Consider the following 22,535-nt stretch of genomic DNA (forward strand, 5'->3'; position numbering starts at 1 on the left):
GGCCCCAGGGCGGCTGAGCAGCACAGCTGTGAATGTGCTGTAGGTGGGGCTGGTCTCCTGCTCCATGAGCTCCCTGTTGCTGGTTCCCACGCTGATCCAGGGTAAAGCTCTTTTTCTCAGAGTCTTGGCTGCCTGGGCTTTGAAGGAAGCGAGGGGGACACCCCAGGAAGATGCAGCATCCCATTATCTTGGGGTGCAGCAGCCCTGCAAAGTGGGCAGAGAGCCATGAGGCACCCTGGTGGCAGCAGGAGCCAGAAAAAGGGCCAGCAAAGCCACCTTTAGCTGGGACTACCCTGATGGTGGGTGTGATGAGTGTCCTGCTCTCTGGAGCGCTAGCTGACTGTGCCATCCCTGTTCCATCCTGCTGACAGTGGGCATCTCTGCTATTGCTCAGGTAGCCAGGGCAGTCCCTGGTAGAGCTGAGCTGAGGACAGATTGCAACCAAAGGAGGCAGCAGCAGGATCTGGAAGGGCCAGGCTGCCAGTAATTCCCATCCTCTTCCCATCAATATGCCTTGCAAAGGGAAATGGTGCTGGTGCACTGTGTGGGAATGGCCTTCTCTGCTGGAAAAACTGAAGCTGAGGTCTGGTGTCATCTCCTGCAGGCTGGTACTCAGACATGTGCTGAGTCCTCCCCAGGCTGTCTCAAGTTTGTTGGGAGCTTGAATGTGTGGCTGTTCACCCACTGAGTGTTTTGTGGGAGAAGAGGTTCCTCCTGCTCCCAGTTCCACAGCAGATGTCTGGATTCACACCCTGGCACAGGAGTTAGCTCATGCCCAGGATGGTGGCAGGCTGTGATAATGAGGCTGCTGATGTGGATTTGTGTCCCCAGTCCCACAGTGCTGCCCAGAATGCAAGAGGGGGCTGTTTCCATGGAGGTGCTGCTGTGGCAGCTGTGGATTTTTGTTGTGCACTAAGGGCACAGCTGGAGAAGCACGGGATAATGTTGGATCAGGGGTCGTGCTGGTTGAAATTCACAGACACTCACAGACACGTGAGGTGCTAAAAGTGAATATGTTTGGGCCGTGGCAGAGAGCTCCATGCAGAGCAGCCTGGGTTGAGGCTCCCTGCAGCTGTCCCACACTGTCCCCTCCTGAGCCTCTGCACAGCCACCTCACATCAGGGCAGTGTTGGCAGCTCTGTGCTCAGCACCCACAGGTGTCCTGCCCTCCAACCCCTTGAGGTGCAATCTAATCACTCAGGTCTGGGCTGTCCCTGACACTGGCACAACTGCCACTACTGCCCACATGTCCCTGCCAGTATGGTGGCATCCAGGGAACGGGATGGTGGCATCCAGGGAACATCTGGACTGTGTCCCAAGGGGATTTAGGATCTCTCAGAGTTTTTCTCTCAGGGATGTCTGTGGCAGAGCCCTAGCCTGGATGGGCAGGATTTATCTTCTGTGGTATCCTTGCTGGTGATGTCTCTGCACAGGGCCTGGGGGACACCTCACACTACTCCACACCTCCATTCCCTGCTCCCCTGACTGGCTCTTAGGCAGGCAGAGAGCTGCAGTGCATGAGGTTTTTGGGGCTGGATAGGAAGGGTTGTTGCTGATGGGCAGAGTAGAGGATGAGGAGCAGAGGGGACAAAAACCTTGTCTGTGGCAGGTCTGTCCTGCTAGACCTCCTAATGTTCAGCTCACAGGGGAAGCCAGCATGGTCTAGCAGTGGGGCCTGGCCATTGGGAGGTAGGATTTTAGCTCCTGGAGAAAAAAATGGAAGTAGAATGTTTGGAGAGCTCTCGAACTCCACCTGAGCTCCCTGGGCATTTGTACCTGTGCCTAGCCTGACTCCCTGCACACCCACACCTGCACATCCTGGAGGTGGTATCTGCACCATGATGGCAGCTTGGGTTGTGCATGCCACACTCCAGGATGGCATGAAGTCCCCTACCACAGCTCCTACTGGGGAGAAATCAGTTGCAGGCTGTCTCCAGGCTCTGGGTGTTGTTTTGCCTGTGACCATATGTTCCCCACCTTCCTAAAACAGAGGTCTGCAGGGCAGCACAGAGACCAGGCATGGCCTGGGCATGGAAGCTGGCAAGGGGCACAGTTCCTGTGCCAGTCCCCATCCCATCATGGGGTGGGGGCTCTAGGGTTGACAGAAGATGAAGGGCTGGGCATGGCTAAGGACTAGCAGGGGGTTTAGGGTGGGTCTGTGTTGTGGTGGTCCACAGAAATGTGAGGGGTGCAGCCAAGTCTGGACAGCAGCAAATACCATGTGTGTCCACCTCAACACTTCTTTGGGGTTTGCTCCCACTGGCCCCACTGTCTCCCCATGGCCATGTGGGGTGCCCTGGGGCCTGGCTCCTTGGGGCCAGGGTCAGGATGAGCTGTGGCTCTGCTGGGCTGGGATGTCAAAGGGGCCATAACCCTGATGTTTTGCAAACTCCTGGGGTCAGCAGTTCAGCTGCCACTGACACAGAGGCCCAGAGACACACACGGGCATTTTGGGTGGATGCTGTAAGCAAACAAACGAAGGTAGAGTTACAGTGACGTGGAGCTCCCCCCCTGGGCCATGCTGTTGGTTTTAGGCTTAACCCCACTGCAGGCTGGGTGTAGAAGTCCTCTTCCTAAGAGGACCCAAACCGAGCCAAATTGCCTGATGGGGCTGCCTGGGAAATGCGGCAAGAAAGGAACAGCATTTTGCATCTCTGCAAAATGCTGCTGGTGATCCTGAAGGAGCCATAGACCCCATCCCACAGACAGGACAGTGACACCTGGCATTGAGTGATGGCTCCCACCTTCCTGGGTGGCCAGTGGAACCCCTGCCTACCCAGCCTGGCTTTGACCCCCCCTTTCTCAACCCCGCCTGATGATGTGTGGCTGGAGACCCCAGCTTGGGCTGGGGCTGTGATGCTGGGGAAGTTGTGCCAGCCAGGAATGCCTTGGGACCAGGTTCTGGAGGTGCTGTTTGTTCTGTACAAGGGGGTCAGGAATGGAGTGGAGCTGCCTAAGGGCCATGAGCACACACATCCTCATCCACATGGCCATGGGTGTTACCCCTTCCCTGAGCACGTGTCATGGCCATTCCTCGCCAGGCTGCTTGTTTGCTGACTCCTGTTCAATGCAGAGCAGAATTGCACAAAAATATTCAGCCTGGGGTTGAAATCATGCAGGGTAGGAGATATCACCTTTTCCCTGAGCTGATGCCATGTGAATTGCCCTCACTGTGACTCTTGGTCTTTGTTTCTGGCTTGCCTAGCTCAAGGACTCTGCGTGGACCCCTTCCTGAGCTGGGAAGTTGCAGAGCCATCCCAGTTCTCTCTCCTTGCAGATGGATGGGACCTGAGCATGTGCCTCCCCTTCAGTGCCCTTCACAAGGCTCTTGGTCTTGCTCATCTCTGCCAGAGCATTACCCATGTGCCTGGCTCACCCCATGTGCTGGGTGGGGATGCCAGACATGAGAAGTGCACCAGCCTCAGCAGACCTGAATATAGGGGATGCTTAACCATTGGAAAATCCATTGGAAAATCCATGTGGCCATCCATGGACCATCCTGGATGACAGGATGATCCTCTGCTCTACCTGGGAGCCAGGAGTGAAGCTGCCACAGGCTGAGCCACCCAGGCTGAGCCCCTGCTGTGCTGGCAGCCCTGCTGTTGTGCGTGGTGAGCTCTCCTCCCTATGGCCCAGCCTGGATGGAAAGCAGAGTCCAGCTTTGTCTTCTCTGATCTGCAGGGGCATTGCTCCTGGGAGCCAGTATATGGCCACAGGAGGATGGTGAAGCCAATACTGACACCTGCAATTCCAGGAGCACAGACTGAAATTATGGAAGCAAAGGTTGTGTTCCTGGAAAGTGGCTGGATAGGAGGGACAGGAGATGGTGAGGGGCAAGGAGTCAGCCCGATTCCCTGAAAGGAAGCTGTGAGAGCAGGCTGCTGAAGAGTGACCAGAGAGGGCCACCTTATCCAGGCTGGTCCTGCACCGGGGGATCCAGGGGCCTGTGACCAGAACACAGGGACAGTCTCCTGGCCTGGTGCTCCCACTGCCCACAAAACATGCCTCAGTCTTGCTGCTAGTAATTGAATAGAAAGAAGAATTAATTGTGAGTGGGCTGTGTCTCCCCTCCCCGCTCCTCGTTTGCCCTGGGGCTGCCTTGGTGCTGTGGGTAGTGAAGACAAGGTCATTCCCATGCAACACATCCCAATGGGGTTTCACCAAGTTCCTTCCCTTTGGGGGGTGGGGGCAGGTTAATGGTGAGCAGTGGGATTGCCCCAGGCTGCTCCGTGCTGCTCAGCCATGGAGGAGCTGCTGTTGCCTCTGAAACGGCCCATTAAAGCCACAGTGAAGGATCAGCAGGCAGGGCTGGGGGCACTGGGCCACGGGGCTGGGAAGGCTGAGGGTGGAGTGGGCTAATATCCCTCTGGCTTTGCTGGGAAACCTCTATGTCTTTATTTTGCGGTGGAAAAAGTTAGTTTATGGCCAAGCATCCTCCAGGTATGGCTGTAAAACATTACTGGATTCTGGGGTTTGTGCATTTTGGCTCTTCTTCATATGGTGTTGGAGCAGAGAGAGATGCTCAGGTATTGGGCAGTGCTTCCTGCACTTCAGTGTCCCCACCTTTGTGAGCCCCAACCTTTGGCTAACCCTAAAGCCTACTGCCTACACTGTCTGTCACCTTTCAGAGTCCCCCAGGCAACTGCTCTGCAGACGGTCTGAGCCCTCTGCACCTGCAGAGAGGAGCTCTCCTCGCCCTCTGGGCGGCTCAGCGTGGCTGTGTGCTGCTGCAGGTACTGCTCTCCTCCATCAGTCGGGATTAGCGCTGTGGTCCTGTCTGTGTCCCTGCCTGGCAGGAGCAGGAAACTCTGCCTCTTAGCCTCTCTCTCTGAGTGAGAGCAGCGTCCTGGTTGCTTCTCCACCTGATAGTATCCCTTGAAACTATCCACTGGTTGTTCTCCCAGAAAGAGGTATTCAAGACAAAACTCCTGTGGGTGTTTTGCTGGCATCCCCTCACTCCAAATTCTCCCAGACTCCTCTTATGATATGGACTCCCAGTTTGCCAGGAGCTCTTGTCTCCATTCAGCCCAGTTTGGACTGCTTGCCCCTAAAGCTGCAGTTGGTGTTGTTTTCCTTGTCTCTGCCTTTCTGAAAGAAGGGGTGCTAGTGGAAAGGTTTCAGGCTGATGCTCCTTCCTGGCTTTGACCTCTTGTGTGGAGCATGACACCACTGTTTGTCATCCTGCACAAGGAAAGGTGTGTATGCGGACCATTTCTGGCTAGAACTGGGCTAGACTGGGATGATAAAGAAGCAGGCAGGAAGGAGAAGGAATCTGGCTCTGTCCTGCAGATGTTCTAAGGGAGATCCTGGGAGAGAGAAGGGATGGTGCTGGGGTGGCCCTGGGTTGAGGGGGTGCTGTGCTGAGCATCACAAGGGGAATGGGAAGAGCTTTCTTCAGCACCTGCTGCGCTCTCTCCAGTCCCTGATGTATGGAGAGGCACAGACCTCTCCCAGAGTCTCACAGTCCCTCACTTGCTGCTCTGTCCATCTCAAAGACTCTCCTGATCTGCTTCCTGTCTTATCTCAGTCTAGGCTGCTCCAGGAGCTGCCTCCACACTCCCCAGTTGACAGGAGGTTCTGTGTGGGGTGAAGGAGGTGGGCAAAGTTTGAGACCAAGCCTGGACCCCAGCCAGGCTGGGACAGATCTGTGTCCTGGTTCCTCTCTCAGCTCCTGCTTTTTGGTGTTGTAGCCCTGTGGCTGCACCTTGGTACCCTCAGCTTTGTGGGAAAGGGGATGGGAGGGCTGCAGCTCTGCTGCTGCTGCTCTGCTGCTGATGCGTCATCTGCAGCATTTAATGTCCCTGATGAACATGACCATGAGCTCTTCTCTGAAGGAAAACCCTTCTGTATCTGACCAGTCTAAACATGGTCCCAGTTCTGCAGATCAGGGCAATGGAGCAGAGGGGCAGCAGAACAAGATCTGATGGGACCATGCTGGTAAGCCTCTTCCAGGGATCACAGCCCAATGGCTGCTTGGTGTTCGGGGCACAGCAGGTCCCCAAGCCTTTCTGCCACAAGGGGCTTTCTTCCACCATCTCCACAGCAGCTTGGCCTGAGGCCCAGCTGGTCTCAGGACACAGGGCTGGAGTTTCTCTTCTCCCCAGGAGAGCCAGACAAGCCATTTAGCCTTGTGCCAGGGGATGGAGGGGATGCTCACCCTGTGGACCAGGGGCCTTATCTCAGATGGCCTGTGAAGGAGCTGGCAGGCAGGCAGATTTCCCTTGTTCTGCCTGGCAAGGGCGAGAGCCTATCCAAAAAGTTTTTTTTACTTAAAAACAAAAGGGGGTGGGGGTGTCACTCTTGATGCAAACACAGGTGGGCTGGGAAGCACCAAGGAAAGAAGGCAAATGCCTCTGTGCAGGTCCCATCATCCCTGCAAGGAGCAGATTGTGGCCATGATCCAAGGCAGCAGCAGAGGTGGGGTGAGCCCAGCAGCTGTGATGTTGCCTGTCCCTGGCTGCTGACACTGACCTGCTCATTCCTTTTCCCTTCCCAAAGGTGGGGTAGGATGGGGGCTGTGAAGGCTTTGGCTGTAGGCCTGAGGATGGCTGACAGGAGCATCGTCTGTCATCCCCTGTCAGGCAAAGTGTGGCCACCCCTGCGTGATCCCACACTGGCTTGATTTTACGGCCATGACTGGCACTTGAGCCTGTTTGCTGAGGGCAGGGGGCACACGGGACTGTCAGCTTGCAGCTGCCTCTGACCCCGTACAGGACGCCATAAATCTCCCAATTTAAGGCAGTCTGGGCTGTTCTGGAAGTGGTGCTGTTGAGTAGACTGTGGTGTGCAAGGTAACATGTGCCTGCCTGCCTGATCCCCTGCCCACCAGGGATAAGGTAGAGGGGGCCACTGGTGAAGGAGAGCAGCATTTGGGAAATAGACTGAATTCCTTGATTTTCTAATACATAAAAAAGTATGGATTGCCTGAATTTAGAGCATCAGGAGAGTCTAGTGTTTCCTGCTCTGGTTTTGCCTGGTTTTCCTTAGGCAGTGCAGAGAGGTGCATAGGAGGAACCACCTCACCTGTGCTGTGGTACATCAGCTGTTCACACAGCTCAGCCTGGAGGGTTTTTCTCCTGACCATGTGCCGTACTGATGAGCTGAGTGTGTGAATGTGTTGTGCCCTTGGAAACCAGCTCCTGCTTCTGCTGAGCCCTTCAGTGCCTCTCCTGCCTGTTCCTGGTCCTCCTAAATACTTCCAGTTAAATGCAGTTTTGGCCCAAGACTTCTTCCTACACATAGGAAACCCCCTAGAAATGTCTTTTTGGACCAAAGAAAAGGAACGAAAATGAACAACAAACTGAATTTTGGGGTAATTTTGCCCAGCACAAGGCAGTTGCTCATCCTGTGCTGTACTGGGTTTGTTAGTACTGATGCAGGGACTGTTTTCTCCTTGGGCCCTGTAGGGTCAGCCCAGTCATGGGGCAGTGCCCAGGCTCCCCTGCCTGCCTGCAGCACCCCTCAGCAATGAGGATGCTGAGCGAGATCAGGTGAGAACCCTGGGGATCCATCCCCAGAAGTGACAGTAGGCAGAGTTTTGGGGTGACACATTGTGTGGTGGGGAGAGGTGTTGGTGCACTTGTGTCTAGGGCTGTTGGGTGCCTGGGCAAGTGGGAAAGTGCACAGGCTGAGTGTCAGTGTGCACGTGAGAGAGAGAACTGTCCTGTGGCTGCGGCTGGTGTGATGGTGTGTGAGGCAGAGGGTTGCATTTTGCGGGTAGGGGCAAGCAAAGCAAAGCGTGCATAGCTGTGCTGGGGCGTGCAGAGTGTGAGGGGTGCGAGTGAGAAGGAGGGCACCTCACGGGAAATGCTGCACGCATGTGCCAGCTGTGTGTGTGAAAAGGACTGGGTGCAGCCTGCGTGTGTGCCTGCACGGCAGTGCGTGTGCGGGAGGGCTGCACAGGCGTGTGCGGGGCCGTGTGTGTGTGCGGGCGGGCCATGCACGCGTGTGTGTGAGTATGACTGTGCTTGTGCGGCGGGGCAGCCGCCGCGCTGTCACTCAGGGGCGGCTGACAGGAGCTGCCTCTCCAGCGGCGGCAGATAGCGCTGATTGCTGATTCGAGGAAGCAAAATAGCAATTGTAATTATGGGCTCTGATAAGATAAAGGAGGGCGCGGGGAGCGCGGGGACAGGCAGCGGGGCACGGCCGGCAAATTAGCAGCTGTCACTCAGCGCCGAGCAGGCGGCGCCGGCCCCGGCCCCGGCCAGGTACCGGCCCCGGGGGCCGCCCGCCGCAGCCCCGCCGCAGCCCCCGCCCCGGTGCGCAACAGGTGGCGGGGCCGGGAGGGCCGGGGCTCGCCGGAACAATGCAGCCCTCGGCGGCCCTGCCCGGGCTGCGGGGCTGAGCCCCGTCCCGCCGCCGCCACCGCCCGGCCCCATGGCCCCGCAGCACCGGCACTGAGGGCGCCCGCCCGCTCTACAAGGTAAGCGCCCGGCGGGGATGCTCGCGAAGAAATCGGGGGTGTCCCGCTCCCCACCCCGGTTGCGGAATTTGCTCAGCCTCACTCCTTCTCGAAACTCCGGCCCCCTCCATCCCCCTCCTCCGGTAATCCTTTTAATGTCTGGCACGTCCCGGGAGGGCTCGCCCGCCCGCTCCCAATCCACAACGCGCCCGCGGAGCGGCGAAGCCTCAGCGGGAGGAACCGCGTCCCCGACCCACCCTCCGAGCCCTTAAACCCCGTTTTACGGATGGGGAAACTGAGGCACGGGCTGGGGAGGGAGTCCCGCCGACCACTGGCCGCGGAGCCCAGCCCTTAGTGGCAGCCGCAAGCCCCGGCGACACCTGGCCCGCCGTTCGCTTCGCTTCGGCAGGTACCGCCGGGACCGGGTGGGGAGCCGGGGTCCGGCCGGGGTCCAGCCCCGTGGCGGCTGCCGCCCCCCGGCCGCGCCCGCCCCCGCCGTCGGGGCTGCGGGTCGGCTTCGCCTCCCGCGGAGGCGGCGGGGCCGCGGGGCGGGGGGCTCCCCGCGGCAGGGGCCGCCGGCCGAGCGCCCCGGGGGCTGGCCGGGCGGAGGGGCCGCCGGGCCTTTCCCCTCTGTAGCCGCTTGTGCCCTCCTTTCTTTGGGGCGAGGACGTGCCGGCCGGGCGAGAGGAATCGAGGAGCTGAGACAGCGCCGCGCCCCCCGGGCGCTCCCCGCCGCCGCCGGGCCCCGGGCCCCCGGCCCCGCATCGGCGCCGCGATGGACCCCTGCTCTTCGCTCTTCAGCTACGTGTGAGTAGCGGCAGCCACAGCCCTCCCGCCCCTCGCCCGCAGCGCCCCCGGCTCACACCTCTCTCCCGCTTCTCCCCCTCCCAGGTTAATGCACTTGTTCGTCCTCTGCCTGCAAGCCCAGGTAAGTGCCCGCTGGGCTGCCCGGCTTTGTTCGCCCCGCGGGGATGGGGGGGTGTCCCGCCGCCGCTGAGCGGCTGGGCAGGGAGGAAGACGGGGAAGAGGAGCAGCTTAAAACCCAGGAGACAAAAGTTGCCTGGTTGTAAAAAGCCAGAGCCGAGGGGGACCCCACCTATCCCGGGACGCAAAATAAGGTGCGGGAGAGTCCAGCTGCGAGGCAGAGAGTACCGAGATTTCAAGGAAATACCCAGGGTTATTTTAAAGCAGCTTTAATTCCTGTCCCCCCGACCTCTAATTCCACTGTAGATACCCCCGTCCCACTGCTCCGATTTTTCCCCCCTATATTGCTTCATCCAAAAAAATAAAAAAAAAAAAAAGGAAAAGAAACCCTGCAAAAGCCTTAGTAAAAAGTGCAGGTTTGATTCAGCTTAAAAGTGTCAGACTTTAGCATCGCTGGTTTGTATCGGCAGAGACAGAAGTGACACGAATAGATTAAACGTCCCGGGCAGAGCTTGTGCAACACCCGCATACCAGCAGGCACGCGTCGCTGGGAGCGGTGCGCCTCCAAACCGGGATGAAGCCCCCTTCCCCCTGAGACTACAGGTGCAGAAGCTTTGTTTAAAATGCCCTGTAAGCTACTTTAAAAAATTATTGTTATTTTCCTGGAAGCTTGGGGGGGAAAAAAAATGGAGTTTCCAGCTGAAAAGTGAAGGGAATGGAGCACTGGGATTGTGCAGTTGCATAAAAACATAGCTGTAATATTTTGGAGTATGAGATGGAGACCAAATAGCAGCATGGCTAATGACCTCTCCTCCACATGGTACCCTCATCAGAGCTGGGGAGAGAATCCTGCTGCATTATCCAAAACCCTTCTATAGGAAACACACATGCACGGGGAGAAGCAGAGGGAGAGAGATGACATTGTCAAGGGGAGATATCTCTATAAAGCTGGCTTTGGGAGAGCAGCGGCTTTTGCTTTTATTGTGGTTTTCTGTTGTTGTTTAAGACAGGAGGAAATCTTCCCATTTGACGTGGGGGTGGTGGGGGGTAGCCCCAGCCTTCTGATGTTGAAAGGAGCGATCTCCTAACATTTGCTCAGAATACATCTTTATAAATGTCAGGGAGCAGCGAAACTTTCCAGACTTAAAAGAGAGATTTGAGACGAGGGGGGAAAAAGACTTCTGTGCCAGCTCGCGAGCCGGGGCTGAGGGGGGAGCAGGTTTGGCTGCTCGTGAAAATCATTTAAAGCCCAGGAGCAGCAGTGTTGGGTCTGGAGAGGATGGGCTCAGCTGCGGCTCTGGGACTAAAGGGCTTGGTGTGCTGGCGCTAGGGATGACCCTGTGCTGGCAGCAAACAGCTGAGAGGGGATGAGAGCTGTGTTTGCATGGGTAGCATGTTGGTATCCGTGGGTTGTTATACCACTAAATACCTGCGCTGGGGTATGGTTTTCTTGTAATTCTTATGCCTCATAGTTCCCCCATCTCTGTGAACTTTGTGTTTGAAGAACTTAACAAGTGGGGTACTTGGGAGCAAATCGAGAGCCTGAGACCCAGAGGACAGGCTGTTGAAACTGTTGGGGTGTGTGCCCGGGGCAGCTGGAGCAGTAGTATGCTCCTGCAGAGGTGAGAGAGGTGTGGGGTGAAAGCATCAGCCCCTTGAGAGGACAACATAGCGCTGTCCTGTATGTCCCACCTTGGTCCCCTCCAGCTCCCAGCCTTGATACTCATCTCAAGGTACCCCAGTCCCAGTCAGGACTCACTGAGTCCTGGAGGGGCCTCTGGGGTCACCAAGCCCTGTTCTGCTTCCAAGCTACCAGCACCTCTGCTTAGGGTATGTCTGGAGAGGACAGAGCACTGTACAGGGCTCTGGTCGCTGTGTCCCCAAGCTTAATGCTCCTTCTCCTGGAGATACTTTGGTGGCACAGGAGGCACCGCCACAGTCCTGGCTCCTGGCCTCCCGTAAAGCCCAGCTGGAGGCCAGCGATCTCAGCTCAGCCCGCTTGCCCCGCTGAGGAGTAGAGATTATAATGGTGTGTTGTATATTTTTTAATTTCCTAAAGGTAACTGTTCAGTCCCCACCTAATTTTACACAGCATGTGAGGGAGCAGAGCCTGGTGACAGATCAGCTCAGCCGGCGGCTTGTCCGTACCTACCAGCTGTACAGCCGGACCAGCGGGAAACATGTGCAGATCTTGGACAACAAGAAAATCAATGCGATGGCAGAGGATGGGGATGTGCACGGTAAGGACACACGATGGGGGGAGCTGGGGAGGTGTTCGCAGCCCAGCGTGGCGATTGATGATTTCCGTCCTGTTTGTTAGCCAGAAATCATTAAAATCGTTCGGCTTGTGGGGGCTTGTAAAAGGAGAACATAGGGGTCAGTAATCAGCAGCTGTGTGATTCAAGGTGAGGGCAGGTTCCCTGTGCCAAGGGAGGGGACCAGTTCTTGAAGGATAGGCTCTGCTTCTTTCCTTTTAATTCTTGGTTTGCACCTGACTCAGAGGGCTTGGGGCTGCGTCATCCTGAGCATCCTCAGATATTTTATCCTGGCTCTTTGCAGGGATGGGAATCCCTGAGACTTTCTTTTGAAACAGAAAGTTAAAGTAAATTTGAAAAAGAAGAGGCAGGGAGGAGAAAGGGAATGACTGCTTTGGAAGCCTTCCCTGACCTAGAACTGTCTAAAGTGGCATTTTCCCTTCCCATCCCTTCCTTCTCAAAACAAATCACAGGGAAAGGGTCAGTGAGGCAGTCAGCTACAGGCAAAGATGCTGCGGTGTCTCCAGAGACAAAGCAGAGACTCTGCAAGCGTGAGAGCCTGCGCTCTGCCATGGCCCCTCTGCATCACCCTGGCACCCCCTCCCCAAAACCTCTACCCTCTTTGGGGCAAGGGGACCAGTCCCTCTGCTGGGGACTCTTGAAGCCCAAATACTTTGATCGTGTGAGCTGCTGACACGTTGGGATGGTCAGATGCAGTGCCGGGGTCAGTGGGGCCAGCGAGCCCCGGCACCACCGCAGGGCCGGCTGCGGGAGGCCTGATCCTGCACCTAGGGCAGAGAAGTGCCTGTGTTCCTGTGTGCTGCACAGACATATCACAACTGTTTCTCTTTGCTATTAGCTGCATTTTCCCTTTCTTCCTTGGGTAGATTAATAGAAACAATTTTTTTTCTTTGCCTTTCTGGTTTTTGGGGGATATTTCTTCTTTTTGCTTTGGCTGAAAATTTCACACTGGACATTATCAGTACAAGCACAGTGCAGGTTCCATGTGATGCTCCATACATCCAGAATTAATCTTGCAAATGAATTATTCCCATCCTGGAGCAGCTCTAACTTGAAAGGGCGGTAGCTAATTTCTGAAGCAAAAAAAAAAAAAAGAAAATCCCATCTTGTTTTAGACCTCTAATGCCTGGTTTTTAAAACACAGTTAGTGCATATTTAAATAACAACCAGGTTTAAATACGGCCAGAAGGAGGGGACTGGTGGTGGCTTGAAAAACTCTATTAAAATGTAATAAAAAAAGGTTAAGCATTTGAAGAGCTAAGGAGGAAAATGAAGACTGATCTAAACCAGAAAGAGAACAAGCAGTTTTTCAGATGTAAAGTTTTAAAAGAGTTGCAAGTCTGTAAATGTTAAAATAGAGGTTCAGGATTGTTCTGTATGAATCTCTAGGGAGGCCCCCATGTCTGGAAGAACTATTAAAACGCTTCTTACTTTCACCTTTTTTAACATTTCCTGAATACTTTCTCCTCTTCGCAGTCCAGTTGGGGGATCAAGTGTGTCTCGCTGCATTTTTTCAGCATTTACGTAGCCACTTTCCCTTCAAAGTTTGAGCATGAAACATAATTTTACTGGGATAAATCTGTCACTTAAATGAAAGAATAGAGTTGAAAATGTTAAGCCTCCCCCCCTCCCCAAAAGAGGAAAGGGAAAAAAAAAAGGAATCCCCCCAAATGTTATTTAGAAATCCACTTTTGTAGCAAAGATCCCCCCTCCCCAAGCCTTTCTTTTTTCTTTTTTCTTTTTTTTTTTTTTTTAGTCTAATTTTTGGGGGTGGGCGTGTAAAAGGGGTTGATTTATTTTTGCAGATGACCCCTTTCCCCACGCTGACATTTTTACAGCCGACTTAACATCGAGTCCGGTGTTTTCAGTTATTTGTCTTAATTGTCAATATTTGATTGACTTTTTTTAATTCTAAGGGAAGGCAGGAGGCTGGTGCAGCCCAGCTTGTCCCTCCCAGGCTGTGCTTGCCACCAAGAAAACCATGGCCATCTGCAGCTTGGACTCGACCCCATGAGAGAACCAGCACAGCTCTCTGCCCACTTACTGGTTTTTGTCTGTGCCCAGGGTTTTCTGTGGCTTGGGGCTGGAGTTTGCAGGGTTCATGAGTTGCCTGCAAGGGTTTAGGGGGTGCAAGTCCCTGGGGCCAGGTTGTCTTCATCCTCTGTGGATAAGGGGTCTGGAGCGACACATGGGCTGGGCTCGTGCAGGCCAGCAAACCTGTCTGGTGGCTGTAAATCACAGCTGCCCTTTGGGGGGAAAAAAAAAAGAGGAGAAAAGTCCAAAAGAGAAGCAATGTGCATCTTTAAAGCAGGGTTTTGTGCTCACTGGGGCCAAGGCCTCCCCACTCCCTCCCTCTATCCCTCTTCATGCCTCCCTTCCTCCCTCCCTCCCTCCCAGCTCTTTCTATCTCTCAGAGAGAAAAATCAATTCTCCTCAAACCTTTTACTGCCTCCAAGATCAATTCCACCCCTTTCCCCAATATAGATAAATAGGGGGTCACTGTCTCAGTGCTTTGTTTGCAGAGTGCCATCGCTCCCGTGGGTGGTTTTGGGGATGCTAGGTGCTTGTCAGGCTCTGGGCATTGATCAGCACAGCCTGGAGTTCGCTCTTCCCAAATTTCTTGTCTCTGAGCTCAATCTGTGCCTGCCTAGGAGTAGGGGGATGTGAGTGCATGGTAGCCTTGGGACAAGAGATGCTGCAGGGTGATATTGACAGGAGGGGGTGCAGGGTGGGGGCCCCTGCATGCCCATCAAGATTGGCCTGTCTAACAGCACCAAATCAGTTGGCCCCAGCAAATTTGGGGATGACCTTTCCATTGGTCAACTCAGCAGCTGCGAGTGCTGCCTGCTTGCTGCCTCCACCCTTGGTGCCATTGACCTCAGTAGCATCTGTCATAAGATGCAGAGTTGAGGCACTGCAGAGACAGAAAGGCATTTGTCCCTAGCCTAGGGTGTGATTTAGGCTCAGTTTAACTTGTGTGTGCACCTACAGCCTCCTTCTGTCATTCAAAGCATCCTCCTGCAGAGCCTCCCACTCCAGAGCCACCTCGCTGCCCTCGCTGGAGGCTGAGCATCCTGGGGTAGAGATGTGCAAGCTGCAGTGAACTGCAGTCCTGAGAAACTGAGCAGCCCTTGTGCAGGAATCAGAGAGGATAAATAAGGCATCAATGGACTTAAAGCCCATAATAGGAGTGTAGGCTTGGGACCTTTGTGGCCTGTCCTCTAATTGCCTTGCTGGATAGCACTTACAGTACTATGGGCTGATGCTGGACAAGAGGTGATGGGACAGTCACAGTTGGCTTTTCAGCATCGTGGAGAATTCTTTGGTGCTTGGCATGGCACAGACCTTTTGAGGTGCAAACAGGTAGCCACCATTCCCAGCGGGGCTTGCTCTGGGGACAGCAGCTGCAGGAGTGAGTGGGAAGAAGGATGTCCTGTCCCCATCCTCCCCCTTCCCTGGGAATGGATGGGCTTTGGGGCTTGGGTTCCCAGGGTGAAGGCAGGGAGGGAAGGTGACAGGTCTATTTATAGGCGGCCCATCGACCCAGCAATTTGCATAGCTCCTTCGGAAGTCGATCGATGCCTCCATTAAAAAACTGAGACCAAATCAATACGCCCTCTCGACTCGTGCAAAGGTGAAAGGCATTAAAAGGGTGGCTGTACCCTTCACGCCTCCCCTGCCAGCTGCAAAGTCACTGCTCCTCCTGCAGCCCTGGCCTGGCAGAGGGACACGGAGCAGTGTCCCCTGGGCTGGGGACAGCTGGCAGCACACTGTGCACTTCCAGAAGGTGCCTGTCTGGTTCTTGCTCACAGGCACACCCAGACTTGCCTCAGTTGCAGGGCAGCTGCCTTGTTCTCTGCCAACCAGTGTGTGCCCTGCTCACTGCCCCGCATCCATCTGGGACACCCGAACCACTGAGCCCTGTGGAGCTGGGTAAAACAGAGCTACTGCCCGTCCAGCACAGCTTGAGATGGCAAAGGGACATGTCCAAGGTCACGCAGGGACATAGGGGCAAATTAAGGGAGAGGAGGGACAGGCTGTATCTTAACCTCATGTGCTGATTTTAGGGCTCTCTGGCCCAGCTGCCAGAGATCACGTGCCTGCAGTGCCCAGCATCAGGTGCACTGCTGGGGTCTCCTTACCTGTGCCAGCCCTATCCCACAGCCCCTCTGACCTCCCTCCCTCTCTCCCCAGCCAAGCTCATCGTGGAGACAGACACCTTTGGGAGCCGCGTGCGTATCAAGGGGGCAGCCACAGGTTTCTACATCTGCATGAACAAGAAGGGGAAGCTGATTGGCAAGGTAGGGTGCAAGGGTATGGGCAGGGCAGGGAACTGCCGGGGACACGAGTGGGAACTGCCTGGAGAGGAGCTCTGCCTTTTGGGGGCAGGGGGAAAAGCCATCCTGCAGCCTGAGGGGGAGCAAGAGAGGTGGGCGGGTGCCGTGTGGGGCACATTCCTTCTATCTCTCCGAACAAATAGGCGATTGCTGGTCTATTCTCCACGATTACATGGTACAAGTGCCAGGAATGTTAAGATGCTCCATGGGGCTGGCCCCAAGGCCAGACCCCACCACCCGCTGGTTTGTCATGCAGCTTCTGTGCCTTGATGCCCCTACCGTGGTGGGGGGCTGGACATGCAAAATCCCTCCAGAACAGTGATTATCTGCAAGGATTTTCCACGGCAGCTGCTTCCTGGGGGCTGCCCCATGTGGGTCCCTCTCTAGTCCTGCTACTGCCCACTGCCCATAATGGGGGGAGCTCAGTTCCTGGCCACCCCGTGCTCCCCTCACCATCTGCATCTGTGGGCACCGTTGTCACTGACCTCGTGTCACTCCTCCTGCCACTCAATGCTCCTTGATGCCCCTCCCGTATAGAAGACTCCAAGGGGACAGGATGGGCAGGTGAATTGGGATGGAGAGTTCACTTATGGTCACAACCAGGCACAGAGGGAGGCTAAAGTTCATTATGGATGTGGTGGAAGTTAAGGCTGGGACATTCCTCCATGGATGTGGTGGAAGTTAAGGCTGGGACCAGCTGGACTAGTACAAAAGCAGCAGTGAGCAGTGTTTGTGTCACAATGCCTTCTCCCTGCAGCTTGTTACGGAAAAGCACATTTTGGGCAATTCTGACTTGTGGGAGGAGTGAGCTTTGGTTGCCCACAAGCTCTGCAGCCCTGCTGCCACAGCAGTCAGCGCAGGGTGGGGCAGTGAGAAGCAGTCCTCTGAGAAAGTGCCTGTTGCTTAAATCTCTGCTCCTGTCCCTTCTCAGAGCAACGGCAAAGGCAAGGACTGTGTCTTCACGGAGATCGTGCTGGAGAACAACTACACGGCGCTGCAGAACGCCAAGTACGAGGGCTGGTACATGGCCTTCACCCGCAAGGGCCGCCCCCGCAAGGGCTCCAAGACCCGCCAGCACCAGCGGGAGGTGCATTTCATGAAGAGGCTTCCCAAGGGCCACCAGACCACCGAGCCCCACAGACGCTTTGAGTTCCTCAACTACCCCTTCAACCGGAGAAGTAAAAGGACTAGAAACTCCAGAGCGGGCCCTTGATGTGCCTGCCCCTGCCTGCATCTCTCCTGGAGGATGCTCCTCTGAGCTTGGTGGACTATATGTAGAGACTTTCCCGTATGGGTATTAAAGAAAACAAAAAAAAAAAAAAAAAAAAAAAAGGGAGGGGGGAGGATAAAAAAAATTACCTTCTCTAGTTGTTGGTACTTTTGGGGGGGGGGGGTTTGGTTTTTACAAAAAAAAGGAAAAAACAGAGGAAAAAAATGAGAGAGGCTCTATTTTTGTACTCCAGCTTTAAAAGTAATGAAACATTCAAAGACTGGTGAAGGGAGAAGAGCCCTTCACTTAGAAATGTTCTAGTCTGTTTGGGGTTGCGCTTTATTTTGTAATTTTTTTTTTTTTTTTTTTGTAGCTCTAGAGGGAAAGGAGTTAAAAAATCATGTTTAAAACAAACAAGCAAAAAACCATAGAAATCCAAATCTGGAAGCGATGTGCTACTTAAATGAACTGAACTAATGCTATGCTTGCTGGAGAAGATGGAGAAGCTGGAAAACAACAAAGAGGAGGGGATTTATTTTGGAGGTGGTTGGAGGCCTCCTAGGTGGTTTTTGCAGCCTGGGTGATGTGGGGACACTGCCAGTGGGGGCTGACTGTGACACCTGGGGTGAGGACCACTGGATGCTTTCTTTCCTTGGATGTGCCTACTTCTTTGGCTGAGCAAGGGGTTGCTGGAAGTCGCATCTTTCTGAGAATGTTGCTGGCTTCACAACTCTCAACTTACTTTTTTTTCTCAGGAGGGGACAGGGGTGATGGATTCCCCAGAAAAAGTCCTGAACTGACTTGGTACCTCTTACCCACGGGAGCATCTTTGGCATTTGGTTTGTTTTAAAGTACTAAGGTACAGCTGCCGTGGAGCGGGCTGATAACTGGTATTTTTTTTTCCCATGTGGAAAATGTGAACTTCTCACCAAAAATTGATATTTTTTTTTGTCTATATTTTTTTTATGAGATGCAAGTTTTCATCCATAAAATTAAACCAAGTTTGCAAATTGTTGTGGAGCCATTTCAGGCTGTTTTGTTGTGATATTCAGTATCTTGTCATAATAGTTGGTGCTTCCCTTGCCAACCATCTCCTACAGGTCTCTGATCAGAAATGCTGCCACCCATGCCCCCCCAGGAAAGGAGGGGGTTTCTTTCAAAATTTCTGTGTTGACAGAAGCCAAATTTTATATTTAGAAGAAAAAAAAAAAACAAACCAAAGGAAACATTTAATCTCTTGAGTGAACATCCTCAGCCAGCCCTGCTCTGCACATGCTGCCCTGGGACTGTGACTCTCTCCAAAGGGTTAAACCAATTATTCTTCACGGGGAGGGCAAACAAAGACACTGGATAGGAGCCAGAACCAGGGGTGACTTTTCATCCAATCTTTTTTGATTGTTTGAAGTTTTTCCTGTTTCCTTGAGGATTTTTGTTTTGTTTCGGTTGTGTACAAATTGAATATGAAATGATTGAAATATTTATTTAATATGTGCATTAAAAGTTTGTATTAGTCTAACTGAGCCTGATGCTTTCCAGGGAGGGGCTGGGTCTGGACTGACATACTGGAGAGGGATGACAGAGGATGGCAGTGAGGTGCAGGATGGGGCTGAGGCTGCTAGCTGGTGCAATTTCCTTCCCAAGGGAACAGCTGTGGAAAATGGGAGACTGCCCCGAGGTTTGGGACCCAGATGAGTCTTGTGGAAATCGTGGTTTTCCTTGCAGCAGATTGCAGATTTAATGTGCAGATGCCACCTTCTTGAGGTGTGGAAGTAAAGGCCCACTGCATGTTGAATGGGGACAGAGTAATGGAGCCTTGGCCACTGCTTTCAAGGACGGGATGGAACTTTCCAAGAGAAAGCTGCCATTTGCTCCTCTCTTTCCCAGAAGAGTTTGGGGGCTGGGCAAAATGGGCTGTTGCATCCCCTCCTTCAGAGAATACTCAACTCTGATGCAGTGCTGGGTCTTGCTTACAGGAGCTGATCAGGGATTCAGATAGGGAGTGGTTCTAAGGTATGGAAGCATGCAAGAATAAAACTGTGGAATGTGTTAAACTGCCCAAGTGTAGCAGCCCTGCAAGGTGCATCTCACCATCACTGGTGCCAGCCCTGGGTTTGTTGCAGTGCTCGTGGGGTGCCTGTGACATCACTGAGTGCTCAGGCTGGGACTGATCTGTGGCTGTGAGGCTGAGCCTTCCCCTGGCTGACACAGCCGCCTGGGCTGAGCTGGCAGTGTTTGTCAATAATTTCAAGGAGGGAAAAGAAGGGGCTGGGCACTTGGCCTTGCCCTGCCCCTGAGTCGCTGCTGCATCAGGGAGATCAGGGATGTTGCTTGAGCCACAGGACAGCATGGATGGCTTTTGTCTGACTGTTCCAGCAGGGACCCAAGGGCTGCAGAAGCCTGAGGATCACAGTGGGGGCAGACTTTGTTGTGGTTTACAGACGGCAGGAATTAAAAGTGAATTGCTCCTGGTCTTTCCCCAGGCAGAGATGGTGTTTGATAGTCCTTAATGGTTGCTTTTCTTCCTTTAATTTGTCTAACTGCTTTTCCTAATGGCTTTGTGAACATGAGTGAATTGGTGCCAGGTGCCTGCTCCAGGTACGGGGAGCAGAGGCACAGGACTGGCTCCATGTCTCCTGTCTTGTTACAAATGCCCCAGCCATGGCAGGGAAGGGCACGGTGTGGGTGCTCAGCCTCCAGTAAGACTGTTCCCCCACCCCTGCCTTCCTGGCAGTGAGCAGCCAGCAGCCCGGGGTTTCAGGTGGGTATGGACACTCCTGTGTCCCCACACAGCTCTGTACCACACTAGCCCCCAAATCCTGCTGCCTGCTCTGCCACAGTGCAAGGCACCCAGGCCTGGCCTCTGGGAAGGGCTCTCCAGCTCACCTGGTCCATGGCTAGTCAGCCACTTCTCATAGCAGGGCTTTTGGGTGGCCATGGAGCACTACAGCTTGAGACTTTGTTTATTGTTTGAATTTGTCTGACTTTAGCTCCTAGTCACCAAAGGTTGTTTCACTATTGCTTGGAAGATTAAAGACCCTAATTCTAGTAAGTTAATGAGTAAGTGAATTAATTAATGGTTCCTCATATCCTGTCTCTGCACTGACACCACTTCATCCTTGGTAAATCTGGAGGAGCTCATGCTCTTCCTGGGCCCTGCAGGGTGCTGGGTACAGGGTCTCCAGGGCTGGTGGCTTCCACCACCCATACAGGGAGGTGGGGACAGTCCCTGGTGACATCTGCTGTCCCTCCACAGTTACTGGAACCCTGGCTGCTACTTGAATGCATAGGGTCAATCATCAACCCAGGAATCTGGGACTTTTCCTTTTTCCTTCTTATCAGCAGTTGTGTGAACCAAGCTGGAGAACCACAGCCCTCCAAGGGCCCTGGGGACTGCAGGGTGCTGAGATGGGGCTGGATGGAGGAGAGGGCTGGGGAGGGGTGTTTGCTTTTGTTAATTCATGCTGTTAGTGGGGTGTTTTGGGCAGAAACCCCTGCTTTGAGCCAGCTGAGTCCTTGTGGTGGGCATTGCCTGTTGCTAATGCCACCGGTCCCAGTGCCACGCTGCAGCCCTCTCACTGCCACCAGCTGGCTGGAGGGAGGGGGCAGATGAAGCAGGAGAGGAGCCTTGCTGCTCTGGCTGTTGAAGCAGGGGTGATGCTCCATCCTGAGCTCCAAGCAGTGGTGTCCCTGCCTGGACAGGGCATCACCATGAGGGCACAGTGACAAGGCTGGAGCTGAGCAATGTTTGGGAGACTCCACCTTGCCAGATCACAGGGAAGCCCATCTGGTCCAGCCAGCTAACACAGGGTAAGAAGTAAATGTGGGTTGAACACACCAGGGCAGCACCAGTCAGGAGAAAGAGCTGTTTTCAGGTTAAATGCTGCTGTGGCTGCCCAGAGAAGCTGTGGGTGCTCCATCCCTGGCAGTGTTCTAGGCCAGGTTGGCTGGGGCTTTGAGCAATCTGCTCTAGTGGGAGGTATCCCTGTCCATGGCAGGGCATTTGGAGCAAGAAGACCTTTAAAGTCCCTTCCAATCCAAACCATTCTGTGATTCTATGGCAGAGAAACTGAGTAGCAGGCAGCAATAAATTGAAGTGGCAAGAAAAGGGCTATGTGCTGTCTGAGCAGGAGCTGCATCCCTGCTTTTTCAACCAAACCTCAAACCTTTTGGCACATGCTGTCTCTGCTCCCACCCCTTCTCTGTTTACAACTTTTCCACGAGGTCTGCTTGGATTTGGGTGCCCACTGAGCAGGGTGGGCTGTAGGATGCTGTGCAGGGCTGGGGCTTGCCCAGGCTCCCTTAGGCAGCTTGGGAAGGACGACTGGGCTGTTTGTTTATTGCATCAGGCTCAGCTTTCAAACATTTCCCTGCCATCCCCCTCCCCCTCCTTTAATTAATTCTGGGTAAGAAGTTCTGGCTTTATTGTGCCACCGAACTGAGGGCTCCCTGTGGGAAAAGTCACACCTTCTGAACAGCTTCTGATACCATGCAAATGAAGGACAAGTCCAGGAAACGCTTTCATCTCAGACCTGTCCAGCCCCCTGCCCATTAATTACACACATTTCATTTGTGTGAGAGCAATTCTTCTCGGGGAGGGGGTGGGGGGTGGCTGCGGCTTGTGGATCATCTCAGCCCCCCTCTCTAAAGACTCCTCCTTGGAAGGGATTTATAGCCAGAAACAAGGATGCTCAGGGACTCAGTGGGGGATGTCATATTTTGGCCACTCCGAACCAAACTGGCTTGTGGGTGGGCTGCATCCTGCCAGCAGGGAGGGCTCAGCACTGCTCTGTGCCCTGCTCCACACCAGCCAGGCCTGGCTGTGGAACCAAGGGGAGCATCCTGGAGGGAGACACAAGTGGAGCAGAAATGAGCTCAGTGCTGTCACAAGGGAATGGCCCTCCAGGGCCAGGAGCTCACGAGATAGATTACTTTGGGCAGGGTGGCCACAAAATGAGTCTCACATGTGGAAACATCCTTCTGTGCTGCAGCAGCACTCAACTTGTGTTGAGGGACAGCACCATACCCTGACAGGGCACAAAATCTTCTTGGGCCTAGGGGGACCAGACCTGATGCTCCTTTTGAGCCTTGGTTCCTCCCTGCTCCTCTCCTCTCCTTCCCACACAGGTTGTCTGACCACAGGGTGCAGCCAAAGGCAGCTCCAGGCTGGTTCCTCTTTTCCTGAGTCTGAAGGGGAGTCTCAGGTCCAGACCCAGGAGAAGATGCAGAGAGGGGGGATGTGGAGTACAGTTGTTTTTCACAGCCAGTTTCCTGGCCATAGTAATAACACTTAGCACTTCTGTAGCACCTGGGATGCTCCAACACCTACACATATGCTCCTGATTACCACTCTGCTTCCCATTTGCAGTGTTTCTGCCCCCTCCCCAAGC

The 22,535-nt window shown here is 54.2% G+C and overlaps 1 protein-coding gene across 1 annotated transcript; it reads left to right on the forward strand.

The window, feature by feature from the left end:
* The first annotated feature begins 9,176 nt into the window (after positions 1 to 9,176).
* On the forward strand, positions 9,177 to 17,201 carry FGF8 (fibroblast growth factor 8). The gene is made up of 5 exons (XM_018910684.3): positions 9,177 to 9,208; positions 9,293 to 9,329; positions 11,385 to 11,565; positions 15,796 to 15,902; positions 16,870 to 17,201. The coding sequence occupies exons 1-5, from the start codon at positions 9,177 to 9,179 to the stop codon at positions 17,149 to 17,151; spliced, it is 639 nt and encodes a 212-aa protein (XP_018766229.2). The 3' UTR covers positions 17,152 to 17,201.
* The last annotated feature ends 5,334 nt before the right edge of the window (positions 17,202 to 22,535 follow it).

The sequence above is a fragment of the Serinus canaria genome, chromosome 6 (assembly GCF_022539315.1).
Source record: "Serinus canaria isolate serCan28SL12 chromosome 6, serCan2020, whole genome shotgun sequence".
Classification (NCBI taxonomy): domain Eukaryota; kingdom Metazoa; phylum Chordata; class Aves; order Passeriformes; family Fringillidae; genus Serinus; species Serinus canaria.